General features: G+C 36.4%; 1 protein-coding gene across 1 annotated transcript in view; it reads left to right on the plus strand.

Moving 5' to 3' along the window:
• Positions 1-20,405, plus strand: part of Cda5 (Chitin deacetylase-like 5) — a 50,739-nt gene that overhangs the window by 27,346 nt on the left and 2,988 nt on the right. The window contains exons 2-4 of the mRNA XM_089834437.1: positions 14,594-14,791; positions 14,910-17,012; positions 17,801-18,023. Of these exons, the coding sequence (XP_089690563.1) occupies positions 14,594-14,791; positions 14,910-17,012; positions 17,801-18,023 (2,524 nt within the window). The remainder of the gene's footprint in view (positions 1-14,593; positions 14,792-14,909; positions 17,013-17,800; positions 18,024-20,405) is intronic.

Genomic DNA, 20,405 nt, shown 5'->3' on the forward strand with positions numbered 1-20,405 from the left:
GATTCTTCTATTCGAGATTCATCGAAAGGATTCGATGATCGGTTTTCAGTTCGAATAGAAGCCTTTTAGTTGATTAAAACGGCACTTTTATATAATTTAAATGTGATATTCAAGGTTTATACTTAGTAGAAGAATCGATTAAAAAAATCCACTTGATTTTCCTTTTCACTCTCCCTTTAAAAAGTAATTGTCAGGAAATTGATAGCATATCACGAAGAAAAAAGGTTTTTTAAACCGATATTTTTGCCTTAGGAATGGAATAACCCCATTGTCTCGCGGACTCCGGGTCACCAAAGCGATCAGAAACATTTTTAACTCCACCCTTGCTTGTTACACTTAAAAAAAGAATAAAAAATCGTCCAAGGCTTCATTCAATTCATTATTATTTGATGTAAAATAAGCATAGGGTTTGGTCGTTTTTTTCAAACAAAAGTGAACACCCTTAAACCAAGTGGTACAACAAATTGGACTTGAACAAAATTGAACATTTTAAAATAATTTTTTTTAGACAAATTTTTCGATATTAGATTAATCAAAGCTATTTGAAGTGAAATGAAGGTATGAAATGCACGAACAAGCATTACATAAACCGAATTATTATATTATAACTACCAGTAATGGCACACATCGTTACCTTTCGGGAGATTTTTATTAATATTCGGGCCGCCATTTTGAAAAATGGCGCCAAATCGAACCCCAAACATATCTGTAATCGGCAGCCATCTTGAAAAATGCCGAACAGAAATTGTTAAAATACCTTAACTCGTTATTACAATTATAAAAGTAACTTCATATCCGAGCTTTCTATACTACTAACTAAATTAAAAGGTTTCTAATCTTCTCATTTTAAGTTTAATCCAATTTGGCCATCTAATCTCTGTGTTAAATTATTTTTAACAAACTCGTTCATTGTTTTTCTTCGAAACCTAAAAGGAGATAACAAACAATTAGCCCAGACCCAGTTTTAATGAAATTTCAAATTGCCTTTTTCCTTATGCATAACCCCTAAATTCTTTCCTATTGTTTAGTATAGCAACAACCACCAACGTAACTTAACTTTTACGATGAAGGCACACGCTGAGGAACCATTTTTAAAAATTAAGGGTGTTTAAATGGGTGCTGCTATTCTTAATTATTTATTTTCCAAGGTCAGTCGAGTTTCAACTGCACCCTACAACCCTTTGTTTACGAACATTACAAAACCCAAGAAAATTTCATTGTCATCATGGACCGAGACATCCTTTGACAGCTTTCTTTTCAACTAAATGTCTATATTTAGTAGCTTAGAGATTTGACTCAATTTGTACACCCATTGTTTTGGTTTCTTAATTAGGGCACAATATTGGGTCGACTTGAATAAATTAAACTCGTACAAATTTAATTCTAATTAATATAAATAATTATCTTTGTACTGACTGACTGATAACATAAGTTTATAAGTGATATGTTCCTTCCATAAGTATGACACTATATACTTCGTAATGCTACTGAGAGACTTACAGCTCGAGAACGACGGAAGCGAGAATTGAAGTCCTACACTCGGTGGTGGTTAATTTTGCAAGCAGGACCAAGTTCCATCTAGGTCCTATTTAGTCTGCATTACTAAGCCCAAATTTGACAGCAGCGCCCCACTCACCTGGCCTCCCTCGCTTTACCCTGAATCTATGACCTACCTCATTCACTCACTTCAAAATTACAAGCTCCAGTTTCTAAGTTACCAGAATTTACAAACTTATGGAAGGAACATATCTTATAAACTTATGCTAAGTTTCAGATATCTAGATAAAGCGTCATATGGTTATAATTAACAAATATTAAACCGGCATATACTAAGCCTAATATTAAACAACTATACTAACCCTAATCTGTCTACCCTATCGTTTAACCCTCCTTATAAATTACAGCAATCACACATTTTCATGGTCATTTAAAATGTTAAAAGTTTATTTATTCTTATGATACTCTTTTTTCTTTATTTATTCCTTCCTCTAAACCATTAATTTCGGTTAATAAAAGTTGTCGAATCAAGTACAAGTACAAGTACATGTACGAGAGAAGGCGATTTCTAATAAATACAACCACAGATGGGCCAACGCCTTAAAACTAAAAGGGTTGAAAAACATTTATTTCTCTACCTCTACATTTTAATTTCTTCACCGCTTCAAAGATATATTAAAAAAGAATAAAACCCACCCGTCTATTAAATGTGATTAAAAACATTTGATAGGGGTCCGTCCGCGTTGCATCAATTATGGCCCAAATTGCAAAAGATGCCCCAAAATGATGATACAATGATAAAAACCTTTGGTTATACTATATAATTACAACCATGTCTTTAGCCCACACGAACTACATTATTTTATCGGAGTATGGTTAGTTTTTAAACCCCAAAAAGATATTCTTCATTTTAAAAAATAAAAAATATACGAAAACTTGACCAACAAGAAAATTGAGGAGATTTGTATTACAATTTATAAATGCTTTGTAAAACAAGACGGCCCAAGGGCTCGTAATAGTAGCCATATCGTACGAGTGAATAGCCCCTCTATACCCTACCCTAATGAGTGGATAACCCCTCTATACCTTACCCTAATGAGTGAATAGCGCTATCTTTTTCAATGCTTAAATGATTTACTGTGCATAAAATCAGAGTGAATAGCCCCTCCATTCCCTACTCTAAACAGTGATTAAATTATAACCGTACAAATTTACTTATGCTGTAATTCTAATATTCCGGCGAATCGAAGAACAGATAGTTTTTAGTGATAATCCCCTCGATGAGTTTACAACATAGACTTATGCCGATGCACACTTATCGCATCTTATAAATTTCTAACAAGGACTTATGCCCAGAAACTTTTGAAAGAGAAAGTTTAGTTATAGTGATTACGCAATTTAGTGATTATCCCCTCGAATTACCTTTAGCAATGCTAAAATGATCAAACGCATAACGCTCTTTTAACACTATGTTAGCTCTATCTAAACCCACATTTGAATTAACCGCCAAAACGTTCCAGTCAAACATTACATAAATGACGATAGCTACCGAACGAGAACGAAACGGGGAAAATCGTTATCTATTTAATTAGCACATACATAAAAAGAAAATAAATATAAAAACCCCAAACATACAAATTCATAAGTATCCGACCCCACAGATAAAAATTCAAAAGTTTCCGACCCCACAGATTAAGAGGTACCCCACCCCACACCACCCCGACATTTTAGAGATAAGAATAAATAATAAAAAACTCGTGGTTTCTATCAAGTCTCTATAGCTCAATGGTAGAATGTCCGTCTTCTGCGTGAGGGACCCGGGTTCGAATCCCGGCTGCGATCTCAAAAAAATTTTAATTAAAATTAAATCTCTAACCGAGCCCAGTAACCCCTATGGGTGGGTTGTGGTAATATAAAGTTCCTTTTAAGCTAAAATCTGACGATAACGAAGCGACAACCCCGGCCACTACTACTACTACTACGACGGCTCGGGTCAAACTAAGAGCCTATCGTATACTACGATATGGCTAAAAATTGAGGTTACTGATTTCGATAGGTTTTCGTTTTTGTTGTAAATGTAACCACGTTGTTGGTAATGGAATACCAACAACCCGCCTTTATTAGAGATAATGCGAAATTGAAAGAGAATATAGGACCACAATGGCCCCCTAATATCTTAAAATTATTTGAAAAAAAAAAAAAAAATAAGGAAAAAAAAACAATATGGTTATTTGCCTATAACAAAACTTCACTTTAAAGCTATACTCTCCATTGAAAAGTACAGATTTTTTACGATAGATGGCGAGACCTTCAGGGGGCGTGTATGTTGGTTTATTTGAAATATGTACATCAACCCCCATTGTAATTGTAATTATTTTAGAGTGCGTTCTGAAAAGTAAACGATTTCAGTGTTTTATGGATGACCCCTTAATGAAATTAGTGCATTGTCTTTAATTTTCATACCTAAATTTAAGGGGTCATCCCTAAAACACTCATAACGTGTTTAATGGGTACCCCTTGTTGGACAAAAATGGTCATATTATCATAGAACATTTTCGACTCAAATTCATCTTTCAATATACAATAAATGAAAGTTTAGTAGAAAGTATATAAAATAAACATATATATATTTAAATCAAAATATACTATATAGAAAACCATAGGGGGTCAGTTAGTCATATGTCGGGTATAATATAACATAAAAACTTTCCCAATACATCTTAAGTAATAATGATAAACTGCTTTTCGTGGCGAATTTTTTCTTAGGCACGATATTAAAAATTAGAGCACATCTTTAGGATGGATCTTTAGTTTAGTTTTTACTCTAGTACATCAAACGCTAAAGCGACCTCCTCATCCTATTGAGGTATACGTCAGAGGCGTCCAATGAAAAGCCATTAGTTGAGGGGGGAGGGGAGGGGGAGAGCAACTGATTTGCGTAAGTATTAAGTACAGCCAAGCGGTGGCGCCAATTTCTGACCCAGTTTAAAACAAAGACGTTAACAGTAACAAAGTTTGATGGAAAGTGAAAATAATTTAAATAAAAAATAAAATAATCACTTTTTCGTAACACCCACTGCGAATTAAGAACAAGGATGACGACGATATAATCGATATATTATTTAAATGAATCTATAAATATCAAAGGGTTGACCTTTGACCTTATCACGTACGCGTCCATTTCCCATTTTAGAAACAAATGAGAATGATTTGAAGTAATGAAATGGGGATGTTTTTGGTGACTACTTTTCTTAATTCTTATTCAACATATGGTGCCCTCCGGTTTTGCGCATCGTTCTGCGCATGAGACAGTCTTCCAGTCGTGTTCATAATTTGGTTTTCATGTATGTATATATTATAAACACGAAGGTAAGACTATCTTATGCGCAAAACGATGCGCGCAACCGGGCTAACGGTATTTTGAAAAAGGTACAATCACCAAACTCCACCCTTTCATTACTTCAAATCATAAACATTTTTATTACTTTTCAGGCAGCCATTTTTAAAGATGGCGGAGGGAAAATTGAACCCCAAAGGTTTACCATAAAACCCGTCTATAGTAGATAGGGAACCAGTGCACTAAATATCAATGAAATCGGTTGAAACTCGAAATCGACGTTATTCTATCGATAACGAAGGTTGTTTTACATTTTTGGTCGCCATTTTTAAAAATGGCGGCGGATTTAAAAAATCCTTTTTTAGGGCGTGGCCTATTAACTAAGAGAAACGTCCATGCAAATATTCAGCCTTCTAAGTCAAGCGGTTTGGACTGGGCGTAGATTATCAGTCAGTTTGTCTGTCAGTCAGAACATTTTTATATAAACAAATTAAATAAACAAGCAAATTTTCCATTTCTATATAATTTCAAAAACACGCAAATCATTTTAAAACCAACCACGGTCTTTATGTATTATCATAATAATAATATTCAAATATGGTAATTCAAGAAAAAAGCAAGAAATAATAAACATAATATCCTATTTGTTATGAGGCATCAATTTTAAAAATAATAATTTTATTCAAAAAACCTCGTGTAAGACGATTTCTCTTCAAAAACGAAAATAAAATCTATTACACCAGACCAGAGAGTTGCTTCACAGTTTTAAATTAAACATAACAACCGACCTTATTGAATAGACACGAATCTTCAATCTATAAATCAATCAAGCTCGGTATAAATAACTAATTTTATCAACAAAAAAAAGATGGTTTCTTGTATTAACATATTTCTAATCGATTTCCATCCCCCCTTTCACCAATAATATAATGCATTCACCCTCTTTCCTTGGTGAAATCACCACAACCAAACGTGACCCCAAACACGTATCGTTACGAAATCAGAGGAAATATCAGTTCTTTTGTATTTGAAAATCATTAGAAATGAATTTAATCATCAAAAGATAAAAAAAAACCAGATTGACCGGATGGGAATCGTACCAAGAGAGAGAGAGGTCAAGGGTTAAAATTTAATTGACGTTATGAACCACCTTTGTCGAACGAACGAAGGGCGTTCTGGGAAATAATTCCATTCAAATTGTACTTACTGCCCAATCCAGTACGATCTCAAAGAAACTATTATTATCGAAATACTGGTATTTACAAATGTATGATTAAAAGTAAATTAATTTGAAGTAATAAGAAATCAATATAGAGGTGACATGGGGAATATTTATATCAATATCGAGGGGTTAGTCACTCAAAGTTAGCGTATCCCTTTAAAAGCCCAAGAAGTCATATCTAGTTTACTAGGGAGAAGGTATAAATTCGCCCCACATTTATAATCTAGCTTTATCTCCAGTCCAAACGTAGGTAGGTCCGGAGTTAATCCCCGCCGCCTCTAAATTACAACCAGCATCTCATTGGTTCTTGAAAACTCACGTCAGCGCGACGCGAATGACGAAAATTACAGTCATATTTTCCGACTGAGGAGAGTGTAGCGAAATAGCCCGGCCTCCATTTACGTCCCCCCTTGTATTTTGAAAGGGGGTCTGGGACTATGGCTGGCGCGAATACTTAGGCATCTTATACCTTCTCCCTAGTAAACTAGATATCGCTTCTTAAAGGCCTTTAAGTGTATAGATAATCTGAGAGTGACTAGCCCCTCGGTTACTTCAGTTCTTCACGATGTGAGGGGGTAGTTTAATAAGCTCGATAAGATATAGAGGGTATAAAGAGGAGTAGAAGCTAACCGCTTTAACAACGGTAGTTTAAATTTCACGATGATAACTTCAGATATATTAATACAAACAGGATTTTCCGGTAAATTTAACAGATTGACACCAATCGCTTTCTTTTTGTTAATTTCTTTTCTTGATATGAAAATTACTTTAAAACTTTCGGTGATAAAATATATTGGTGGGAAACAATCTGAAAGATGATATCTTAACGTCTTCATAATAATAATAATTTGAGATGAAAAAATTCTAACACATTTTTAAGTGATGGGGGATCAGCTAGATGTTATTGTTCAAGAAGGGACACGCGGGAAGGAAAACCTGATATCACGGTGGTCAAAACTACAAACTACAGCCCCTTTGAATGTTCTTAAGGGGTGTATGGGTTCTTGGGTACTTACGACGTTAAAATTTATTGTTCATTGTTAAAACCCGAGAAATCTTCTTGACTTGTAAATTTGGACAATTAGGGTTAACTATATCTAACTTTCGGTTAACGTTTTCCGTGTAGGATGGTTGGTTCTATATCTAGACAATATAATAATGATATAATTTTCTTGGAAATGAAAAGGTACTCAGCGCATGCGGCTATTGCATCTAGAACGAATTTTCATTGTTACTGTCGTATGAATAAAGAGTATAAAAACATTGACTAGTTGATCGCAATTACAAAGGTCTAATGGTTGTTTTTTACCGGTTTCCGTACCCTTAACACGTTCTTCCTGCCCTACTTTAGACAAGATTATTGCCTGAAGTTTAGCGACCAGAGACGAGATGATGATTAAAGAAACCAGAATGTTAAATCATTCTTATTTTGGTTTTAATTTTGACGGTTGAAACTCGCTGGCTACTTAATTGCTACTGCATAGTGCTAATTGTTTATAAAATGAAAATTAGCAAGAAACGACGAGAGGAAAGATAGTCTTCATTTTTGAATATACTTGCTCAAACCTCTTGTTAATTTTGATTGAAATCGTGCACTTTTGCAATTATCGTAGGTGTTCTAGTATATGTCCCCTCTATTATCTATACAAGCATAAGTTTATAAGACATGCTTTAACCTTTAACCTGCCATCACATTATGAATTCTTCGAATATTTTCTCTACAAATAACAAGATGGTCCCGGCCATATTACACTTTTGCTAGGCCAAATTGGTCACACAAAAAACTGGTAAAGAATATGGGGAAAGAAACGCGCCCAGCCGCAAGGGGACCAAACAATAGACCTTTCTAGGGGGTAGGCCACCCTCAGAGGGTTGATACATTGCCATCCGTTTCTGCGCACTCTCATGATGCAAAAGACTGCAGCGCGGGCGCCAAAAAGCGATCTGGAAGGCGGAGTTTTACCCCGTGTCTTCCCCTTTTAGTTACATCAAAAAGGTCTATAGTTTTTCAGCCCTAAAGAGCGCGAAATTAAAAACACCGTAAGAACACATCGTATTACTTTCTAATGTACACTCTAATGCAATGAAAAATTGATCGCAAATAACATAAAATAAAATCGGTACAAGGATTTGTTGAACAAAATAAAAACCAGTCGAGATTTCTTTTTTTTTAATAATCGGAATTTCCTCTAAAAGTAAATCGTGCGTGTCACACACACATTTCATTCCGAACAAAACATTTTCTTACCAATGTTACCTTCTTACTTACTTACTACCTATACAACAAAACTATTAAACTCTCAGGTATGGTCTTTCTTTTCCGCGTATCACCTTGATTTTGATTGGGCATTTCCCGTTTCGCCTCTAAGGGGGATTTGAAGAAATAGCTAATTTTCGAACACAATACACTTCTTTGATCTGGGTTATACCGTTGCGATAGGCGAGCGGTTTACCGTGAAATTTCGTTACGTACAATTAACACCTGTCGCTCGCACTACTCGCAAACAAAGAATAAAGGAATGAATAATAAAATACCTGATTTAAATGCTTAATGACCCAAATGAAGGGTGCAATAAAACCCGCACACCTGAAGGGTGTTTTGATATAAATAAAAACATTATTATTTACAAATTTTAAGTAATTAATTTGTATCCTAATTAATTCAATCTGCATCTAATTTGTAATTTAGTATATCTTACTTAATTAGTTATCGTGTTTAATATATTAAGCACGCTATCAAATCTAAATATTTTCTTTAATTAATATAAAATTAATCTTAAAGATTCAAAATAATTTTATTTAATTTGGGTTAATTCTAGATCTACTTAAGTTAAAAAAAAACCTGACTGACTCCCGTGTTAATTAAACAAACATAATGAAGGCATAAAATTAAGTACTTTATAAATAATATCAACACACCTTCAAACAAACTGAACTTAATCTAAAATTAATTTTTGTAGAATTAAAATTAAAAAAGAGACCCAAAAATAACTTCTTTATAACAACCCTATTAAAATATACTTTTAATTAATTAAATAACTATACCTTCTTTACACAAACTATATAATTAAAAAACCTAAATAAACAAAGACTTAAAATTATCACCGAGATGGTATACCCACGCCCCGGCACTTTTACTATATCACATTCTTAAATATTTAATTTCCCACCTAAGAATGAGCTATAAATCCCATAGATAACTCGTTATAAAAGGGCCCATTCTAAGGGTGTTTCGCAATATATTAGCTTGACCCCTTTGCCAGCGGTTGCGTGACAAGGTGACACAGATTCGAAAAGGCATTCAGTTTAACTTGGGACCAGTTTCAAGGTACGAGATATATCTCGAATAACTTTCGTAAGAGGGTACAGTTAACTTGACAGTGTCCACTGAAGCGAATCAAATAGCCCGGAGGAGAAATTCTAACCAATGATGGACGACGGAATTGACAAGAGGAATTTATGTTACATTTACAATACGAAAACTGTCATCGAATGGTACACGTTTCTGGTAACACTGCCGCCAGCTCTGCAATTAAGAGGTTCCATCGAGCGGATAATCTGCGGTTACCTGTAGTAAACGTCCTTGCCAAAAAGTACGCGCGAGCCTTTTCTTTCGAATTGTTTTTTATGAGTCCAATGCACCATGGTTTCTATTCTTAAGTACGTACACCAGAACGAGAATTTATAATGGAATTATTACACGAGTCATGACACTTTCTAAATATAGTTTTTCATAAAGATAATAACGTTTGGCCTAAATGAATGCCCAGCACGAGGGGTAATTAGTAATTTAAAGTTGTCACAGAATTTCCCCGACTATTACTATGACAGCCCTGCAATAGCCCGTTTCCTCATGAGTCATGATTACTTATTTTTTATCAAAAGTGCAGGCGTACCTTATTTTCCGAATTTCATACTCAATTATTTACAAAAAAGTAATTAAAACTATTCAATTAATTACGATGTACAAAGAATAGGTGAAGCAAAGGAAAAAGCGTAACATACGCGTTGAAATGCACTTAAGGCAACCAATCAAATCAAATCGAATTAATTGCAATATTAGACTGAATTCAACTCAAGGATTAAGACCGGAATTTGTACAAAGTATTTACCATCATTAAGACGGATCGGGCACTTCCCGAAGGATGTTTTGAACTAGATAATCATTAAATTTAATAATAATAAAAAAATATTCTAGTGGAAAAAGGTATTGTTGAATCAGATCCTGTTAAATTTGAAAAGCTAAGAGCCCGCAGAGAAAAACCATAACTGAATAAGAAACCTTTTCAGATTTTATACAATAAAACACGGAGTCTGCGTGCGATTTTTTTAAGAAGCAATAATTACAGGGACGACTTCTACAACCTACTTAAGTTCATTCCTTATTTTTAATTCAGTTAAAGAAATACTCCTGCCTAGAATTTGTTTCTTATTAAATCGAAAGAGCGTGTAAAATAATAAATATATCAATTGAAACCATGTTTTTATCTACAAAATTAAAGAAGATACGAACAATTAAGTACGCGAAGTACTGGGGAGTACACCTATTGGGTAACTAGTACCACCTGACTTTCCCAAAATAATTTTCTACCAACCAATGAGCTCACAGTTAGAAAGACGTCAGAATTATTAGGAGTCAAGAACGGCCCACAGAACACGTGATATATGGGAGGGGGCGATAGAGCGCGAGATTTCGTTAAATTTCTTCGCAATGACAATAAGATTAACTTCTTATTCCACATGTTAAGGTATTCTCGGTTTAATTTCTCACCTATTGTGAAAATATCTATATAATAATATTATTAAATAATATTAAAATCACACTTGAAGTAACGAGGTTACATACAACGCCTGTTCTGTTTTTTAACATAATTGAGATATTTCCCTTTGAGGCTGAGCACAAATGCACAATGTTATGTGTTTATAGTTTAGTAAGAAAAATTACTATTATAACACCGCTATAAGTCTTAATAACCACGCGTAAAGTGAATTTGTGATCTAGATTTCGCTTTCTGTTTTGTATAAGGCGGACACAAAGGACTTTTTGATGTTAATACCGAATTCGCTCCACCCAAAAATCCAGGGTATTATAGTTACGAAACGAAACGTCTCTTTAAGAAAGGATTAGATATTTTTTTGCTATTTCGTAGCCGTATTATTAACTTAATATTCATTTAAGTATATTAACCCCAAAGTTATAAAGTGAAAAGTAAAAATGTTCCTTGTGGCATAATGTCATACCAGGGATAGATTTAATTTTAGAAGTAGGAATGGAGAACCGAGTAATATCTGGGCGCGCGTCAAAGTCCAGGACCCCCTTCCACAGGACGGGGGGGGGTATGAAAGAAGAGACGGACGGGTCATAGCGACAGAGGTAAAAAGGAATTAGGTATTTTTCGCCGCCGTCCCCGTCAGCAACGTCATCAAAACGTATAGTTTAAGTGAGCCAATAAGATAATTTAAACTTTTCGTTATTACGTGTTGGAGGGAGGGGCTATATACTGGGTGGTCTATTAGTCGGAATAACTGAAGTAAATACTAACCGTTCTCCATTCCTACTTTTAAAATTAAATCTATCCCTGGCCATACACGTTACATTTTCGACTTAAAATTGATTTCCCATAATATTTTTAACTTCAGGTTTATCTACTTCTTATTGAAGGATATAATTCACGAGATTAAGAAGCATTTTTCACTTCGGTGTTTTAAAAATGAAGTCGATTTTTCACGTCAACTTTTCGATACGGTCAACTTAACACTATCTAAAATATCTATCTGAAGAAATATTTTCAAGTCTTATAAATCTTGAACTGGGTTTTAAAAACATTCCAATGCTCGTGTTGTTTAGGGACCTTAATTCGAGGGGGTAATCACTCCCAAATTCCATGTATATTGATTACTGATAAGGTGTAATCATTTTAGGTAAAGCTTTTAAGTTTTAAGATTATTCTGAGTGGACATCCCCTCTATTTAATCGACAACCATATATAACACTGTAAATTTATAACCCAATATAATTTAAATGTTGTTATTTTTAACAATTGTTCATCAATATTTTAGTATATTTTTAAACTTTTTCGAAACGGAATTTTTCAAACTTAGTTCTAGATATTTATCGATCACCATTCACGTTTTTTGGGTTGAATTTTGAGTTATTTTTCTAGTAAAAACCTAATTACAGTGTTCAATGATTGACTGGTCATGATTGTTTGAGAAGATATATCTTTAAAAAACGTTTTTGAACAATTGAAATAAGGCAAAATACAAAATACTTCTTTTGGAATATTTTGACTATATTTTTTTGTATTTATTTGACCATTGTCCGCAAATTAAAATTGGGGTCAATCAATCAACTTAAAAAGGCTTCCCAGAGTACCTGGAATACCTGGTTAATTCAGGGAGTTTGAAAATAGGTGTGAAATATTTGAGAATTACAAAAATTTAATATTAAACAACAGGGAAGGTGTTAGGTGTATTTGCAAGGTAAAATTCGTCATACATAATGATTAGTCTAACTAGCTCTTCACACAAAATCCGCTTAGATACCTTGAGAAAAATTGCACGTACGCAATTATTCCTAATAGGTCTATGTATTCCTAATTAATTATTATGTTTAAAATCAATGATAAATAATTCTAGATGATATTAGGTCGGATACTCCCACGGCAGGGCGAAGAAGAAGAATTGAATTTACCTGAAATCCTAGATATTATAACCGCAGACCCTAATCTTAATCATGTTAGAAAGGATCCAGAGAAAACCGTTACGGATTACTCAATTTTTAGATAACGTGTTAAAGTTTTTTTGTTTTTTATACATATATATAAATTTATATTGGACGATCTATTGCACAGACACGATTTCCCAACCCTTTTTTATTTCATTCCTTCATTCTCATTCAAGATTTCTTATTTACGAGATTAAAATTTGATTAGAAAATAAAAAAGAAAAAGAAATTATAAAACTAGTTGAATCTTCAAAAGATTCGGGCACTAAACCAACGCGGGGTGTTTTTTGTGGTTTTGAGCAACAACTCGTTGCCAAGTTGTCTAGGAAGTATGAAGGGGCTTGGATACTTTCCAAATTATTTTTACTTCATGACAAGCTCCAGTTTGTAACCAGTGAGAAACTTATGGAACATATGAACTTATGCTTTAGCAAGTGTCCGACCCGACTTTGAAAAGGGGGGGGGGAGGAAGTATGTCACGAGCCAATAGGTCCCGATCTTTCCGAGTTCTCCCACGGACTAAAGTTGGGATCTGGGATGTTTAAAACAAAAGGCGGAAACGAAATATTTCCACTCGATGCCATTTTGATAAAAACAAATAATGAAAAAACAACGGAGCAATTTTCCTAGCTAGTGGTTCTTTCTTCTCATCTATTAAATCTTCAAAATTCTTCCCACATATTAACATCAGTAGCTTATGTTACATTTTCATGAAGGGGGTAAAGAATAAACCTCAAAACAGTATTAACTAACATCTGACAAGTCTTGCACAATTTAAAGGCCGACTTCCGTCGAAAAGAGTTCTAGCGAACTGAAAACCGAGCATCGAGACTAACAATGGATCACGCGACCGCTGGGGTAAAAGATGGAAGCGTTCTAGCTAACTGAAGCCGTGCTATGTGGTTCTAGCGAACTGCAGATACGCAATAGAGAATTACCTTCAGGGGAAATCAAAAATTCGAGAGGAAATAAATTTAAAAGTATTTCTACTGTTCATCTTCAGTTCGCTAGAACCTCATTGCGCGGCTTTCAGTTAGCGAGAACCCTTCCAACTTTTGACTAAGCGGGGCTTCGAAAATTGACACGGTCGCTTCATTGTTTGTCTCTATGCTCGGTTTTCAGTTCGCTAGAACCCTTTTCGCTGGAAGTCGGCCTTTGGGTGGTTTTTAGTTGAAAATCTAATTTCTGTGACATTTTGCCACTGTCCGGGCACTGTTTTAAAGTTCGCGACCTCTTGTATCTCTCACTTTCAATAACTTTCATTTGCCATTGTTATCAAGTCTGATTCACTTCACTTAATTTTAGCATTAGAACACTACGTATATAACACAATACACCCCACTTAGTATAAAGTCCGGGCATTAAATCTTTCTTAAAACAAGATTCTAAGAAACATCGTGAAAGAAAGAAAAGAAAGTCTTAAATAAAATTGTTATCAAAACATTACATAATCTTCTATATGGTCCCATTGTCTTTTCCGGCATTTTATTCTTTCGCGAAACAAATCATTTCTTTAATCACAAACTAAATTCTATCTATTTCCTATAAAGGCAATGCAAGACATAAAACCGAAATGAAGTTACTGTACCTCTTAGTTCTTTGTAGGTTTGGCAGAAAAATAAATAAATAAAAAACTCTTACCACTCCTTATAACCCAACTTATAAATAAAAATATAAATAATTTATCAATATATCTAGAAAAATAATATCAAAATTTTGCCCTAAATCTGCCTTTACAAAATTAATATTTTTTCTTTTTGTATATTAATAGGGTTATTAATTTTCCGGTTTTTTTTCTTTCTTAATATAGTTTCTTCACTATGTCAAGCAGCTGATAAGCAATTTAATTGTCCGGAGCAGTTTGGATACTACCCTGACACCGACGATTGCAGTAAATACTTCGTTTGCGTTTTTGGCGACGCATTACATGAAAGTTGCACTGGGGGACTATATTTCAGCGTAGAGTTACAAACGTGTGATTGGCCCAGAAACGTCGAATGTGCCAATGGTAAGTCACCTTTATTCCCCCCCCCCGACCTTTCCCTGACCCTGGACAACTCTAACATCGTACTGTAAACGCAATTTACAAAATACAATTTACAATTATCTTTATTTATGAATTATAGGTTATAAACCACCAGTACCAAAAGAAGCTCCACCGGCATCATCTAAAGACGAGAGTTTCTCAGCCAATAGGAGAACCCCACCGTCAAACGCCAATAAACCCCGTAGTACGCGACCTTCATCCGTATCTCAAGGTCGTTCCGCGGGTAACCTTCAGCCAAATCAGGGTACGAATACCAGAAGTCGTTACGCCGATGGAGAAGACGATTTTGATTCGTCCAGAAATGGACCAATTAGAAACGTCGACGCTAGGACGACCATCAGGACAACGCAGTTACCTCGTACCACACCCAATACTATACCAGTGGCAATCACGACGCCATTGCCATCAGCCGCGGACAGCGATCTTCCTACACCACCCGTTACGACAAGTACGGCTTTGCAAATATACAAGGACACTCCCGATTACGAAACGGGGACAAGTGACACCACGACGCCCTCTAGCAAGGACTCTCTTGACTCATTAGAAGATGCTGGAGCTGACCCACCAAATAACAGGTTCCCCGGGTACGATCCTCAACAACCCCAATTCGAAGAAGCCGTGCCATCCGTCGTGGACTCTGAAGGACGCATACACATTCCCGATGGTCTATACAGCAACGGTCCCAATCATCCAGGAGTATCGGACATTTCCGTTTTTGTCAAACCCATCTACGAGAACGACGAACGCGACGAGAATGACCGCAAAAACACCAACACCAACAACGAAGATGACACGCGTCACCGTAAACCAGCATCGGAAAGCAGTCCATACGTCACGCCAATTTACTCCAATAACGGTGGATCGCGAGACCATGACGCCGATCGCGTCATCACCAACTTCCGCAATGAAGATGTAGACGCGCACGATGAAGACGATGATGAAATTGTCGAAAATGAAAAGCCATCCGGAAGGAACCCAATTCCTCCGGAAATAAACAGCAATAATGGCAACCATAAAGAACCGGAAGAGGAAGTTAACCGGTATTACCGTACCAGTGGTAGCCAAGATGGCAGGGATCCTAGAGACAGAGCCACAACAGTGGTACAGATTTATAATCCAAGAGATAACGGACCGTATCCACGTCTTCAAAGCACTCATAACTACGATAACAGACCACCAGTCAGGTTCCCATCTCAACCGGCACTTTACGAGGAACCAACTGTCTACAGAGAACCAGCACCGGCACCCGCTCCTAGTTACCGGGAACAAACAACCGGTAATCATTACGGCGAAGTACCGCAAAATCAACCTCAAGGTAGACCAGTGTCCAGTCGCGAACTGAATCTAAGAGAACCAGTACGAGAGATTGTCGCCATTAGAGAAGAACCAATCAGAGAAACAACCTACAGAGAACAAGCCCCGCCCAGAGCCGTTTACGAAGAAAGCGTCAGAGACATACCAAATAGGGGTCCGAGTTACAGAAACCAACCCGATCAAATCCGTAAGAGAACAACTACAACCACAACCACGACGACTACAACTCCGAAACCAATTGTGGTTGAACCGCAACTAAACAGGGAAGGTTCGAGGTACTCAACCAGCAACCGTAACCGCAATAGCTACCGAGCCCAAGATCGCAATCGTCAACCCAACAAAGAAATCCCCTTACAATACGTCTCAACACGTCACAGGCAAAACCAGAATCAAAATCAACCACCACAACCTAATTACGAATTCACTGAAAACCCCGTCAGAACCGACTATAACATCTACGCCACACCTAAACCGGAAGTGACCGAAGCTCCCTACGAATACGGTAAAGTTCCCTACGGATACGCCGCTGACCAATACGAAACCGATGACGAAAAAGCCGTCTTCGTGGCCACTAGAGCAAGATCAACGCAGAGACCCACGTCAAGAGCCACACGACCAAGAACAACCGCAGTCGCTACCACAACACCGGCTCCCACAACTCCCGCTAGAAGTAACAGACGACCCATGCCAACTGGACTCAATCGCCCAGCAACGAGACCACCGTCAACCGAACCAAAATTACCACCGAAGCCACCGTCCCGACCAGTTAACAGATACCCAACCCCAGCCCCGTTTTCAACCGCGACCAAATGCAACACGAGGAACTGCAAATTGCCCGATTGCCGATGCGGAGGAACCGATATTCCAGGTACGATATTTGAATTAAAATTAATACAGAGGTTATTGAATAGTTCTTCAAGACACCCACAAAAACATACGCGAGATGCATTCAATATTCTCTTAATTAAATACAAAGAAAACATAACGATGGGTCGAGGTCTTTAAAAAAAACCCTTCCATAGCAAACGCCTTATATTTTATTCAGGGTTCAAGTTTTCCATCCAAAACTTATAAATATTCGCATCAATATATTCATATCCCCTTTTTTATCGTAATACAAGACATCCTTCGCAACCCGTATTTCCTGTTAGGAGACCATGCTTCATCTTAAGGAAGATTTAGGTATGGGCGACCCCCGCACGAGTTCTCTAAACTTTCATTCTTATTCCGGGTGTTACAAAGAATCTTTATGCGGTCTTTTAACTAATTACACCCACCACAGGGAGGCCACCATTTTAGAATCTTTAGCTACCTCTACCATCACCAGTAACGTAATAAGAAAAAGTACGATGCACTTCCCATCGATTGTTGTAATAAAACTAAACATCTCGACTTAGAGAACTTGATTGACTCAAAAGTTCGTAGGTAAAAACACAAAAAGTATACTTCATTGAAGCTTTCTCGCGATGTGTAATATGAGAAAACGCCCCCTTTACCTTTCAGAATAGTTTCGACCCCTTTTTGTGTCATACTTATAGCTTTATCTTACTTAAGCCTACCAAGTAACAAAACACTATGGGGGTTAAAAGAAAGGAATACTGGAAGTGCACTCACCCAATCGGTTCTATTTTCTCTTTCTTTGTTTTTAAAAAAAAGGTGGAATTCCAAGTAGCGACGTTCCTCAAGTCGTGTTGTTGACCTTCGACGACGCTATCAACGAGTTGAACTATGACCTCTACGAGGATATCTTCACAACGCGTAAGAATCCAAACGGATGTCCCATCTTGGGTACCTTTTACGTCTCCCACGAATGGACCGATTATGGAAAGGTGCAAACCATGTACGCCCAGGGTCATGAAATGGCGTCTCACTCAGTAACGTAAGTACTTGCAGCCAAATCAGTCAGTCGTGTCTGTAATGGTGAAAGAGTGGCATGAAGAAAAACATTTGGGGTAGGGTTACGAAATTAAGTTTAAGCTGAGAGAAGGGGGAGGAATTTTCTGAAGTCCCTACACGTTTGGGTGTTTTCCAAAACATTTTTAAAATTGAAATTCCCTGAGTTTATCAGGCTTTCCCCTGACTATCTCCCAAATTTTATTATCCCTGACCGTTTTTAGGAGGCCAAAAATTAGTTTCGAATATTAAGAGCATATTTTTAACGAAGTTATGGTTTATAGACAAGCTGCAACTCTTAATTCGTCAATATTTAATTATGTTTTAACCACATATTTAAAGTGACGTTCAAAGTTGCTATTTTGGCAGGCCAGTCTAAACCCAAGAAATTTTCCTTACTAAAATCAAATTCCCTAACTTGGGGTTAAAATAATTAAAATTCCCTGACTTTTCCAAGCTTTCCCTGATCCGGGATGTTATAATAAGTGTAGGCTTACCATTTAAAAAGAAAAAAAAAATTGGGGTTCAATGGACAATCCCTCAAGGCAATAAACATCCCATAAATATTTTCCAAAAATTTGGAAACCAAAGGGTTTTACCCTACACATAATAACGCACTAATATATGTCCATGTCCTGGTAATTTGTAATGCCAAATACGTTGCACTCTATTTCATAACATCTCCCGGGCCCATGTAGGGGCAGAAAAAAATAAATTAAGTACTTTCAGTTGACCTTGGTGGTCGCGGGACTTGTTGGCAACATCTTAATTACACATTTTCGGTCTAAAATGATACATAAATCAAAAAACCCCAAACCATATTTTTTACTTTTAAACGACAAGGTATCTTTTGCTTGATTATTGACCTTGAACGGTTTATGACCAAGCTTCAAGGTCACTGACAGTATTGATACGTGGTTATAGTGGCGACTGAATGGTTCTTTATAAAAAGACCAAGGGGTAACTGAACCCAAGACGCCATGCAGTTAAGAAATTTTAAAAACGAACGCAAAATTAATAGGGTCCACCTATAGCTTTTAAAACGATCGGCTAGCATTAATCAAGTTAGCCCTCATTGTGGGTTGCGAGTAATTTTTCAAATCTTACGCCCAAATTGACGGTATTTCCTTTAATTTTAAAGGGAAAGTGAAATGAGATTAAATTGAAAAAATAAATCGGGGAAAATTTAGGATAATTAAAAACATAAAGGGAAAAGGTGAAATGGAGTACCTATAACCAAAAGTTCGTAAGATGTGTTCACCATAAGTTTGTCATGCACTGGTTATAAACTGGAGCTTGCCATGAAGTGAGTGAGGTAGGTCATAGATTCAGGGTAAAGCGAAGACGCCTCGTGAGGCGCTGTCAAATTTGGGCTTAGTAATGCAGACTAAATAGGACCTAGATGGAAGTCCTATCTGCAAAATTAACCACCGAGTGTAAGACTTCAATTCTCGCTTCCGTCGTTCTCCCTCGAACTAGCTCGACCTGCAAGTCTCTCAGTAGCATTTCGAAGTATAGCTAGTGTCATACTTATGGAAGGACCATATCACTTATAAACCCATCTAAGACAACGACCGCATCCTAAGCTTAGGGGGTTAACAATGAAAATAGACGCTAATTCATGATAACCAGCTTATATTTTTAAATGGCACTGACACTAGGCGGCAGCACTTAACAATCCCCTATCAAAGGTATGCTCGTGCGCGAGGTACCCTGGGAGACTCATTGCCACAAATGCCCCACGAACATTTCTACGACTCCATATCACCTCCTTCCTTCAAGATAAAAAGGGGCAACAATTCACAATCCCTTTAATACAAAATTCCTTCTAACTGTCTTAGTTACCGATCTATTTATAAATCGGATATTGGCAAATTTAAATTTTTTCTCGATTATTCTTGGCATTTATTTTTTCTTCTTCTTGTTAAGTATTTGAGGAAAGGAAATAAAGCACTCCGGCTGTTCGGCACCCTTAATTATCCTCCCCCCTTATCTCTATAAAGGTCGTTTCTTTCCTTAAAAAACAGAAGTTTTAATTCTCGATTCGATAAATTGGCCGTGAATCGATCTGATTAATATCAATCGATAGTTATAATTAGCAATATACTTTTTTTGAATTTTTTCCCCTTTTATTTTACTCAAAATGATCATCGATATTGATTGCTTCAGGGTGTCATAACTAAATTAAATTGTCCTTTACCGATTAAGGGTTTATGGGATTTTTTTTTTAAAAAAAAGAAAAAAACTATTTTATTTTCCACTTTGAAGTGTTATAATTTTAGTATTATTAGATATGCAGGGAAATCGTTTGAGTACGTGATAGCCCTATTACTTCCCTTTGAAAAGACGCTAAATACTTGTAGTTTGG

This window comes from Phalangium opilio, unplaced genomic scaffold, assembly GCF_054372755.1.
Source record: "Phalangium opilio isolate 3A_F unplaced genomic scaffold, DU_Popi_V2 ptg000002l_1, whole genome shotgun sequence".
Taxonomy (NCBI): Eukaryota; Metazoa; Arthropoda; class Arachnida; order Opiliones; family Phalangiidae; genus Phalangium; species Phalangium opilio.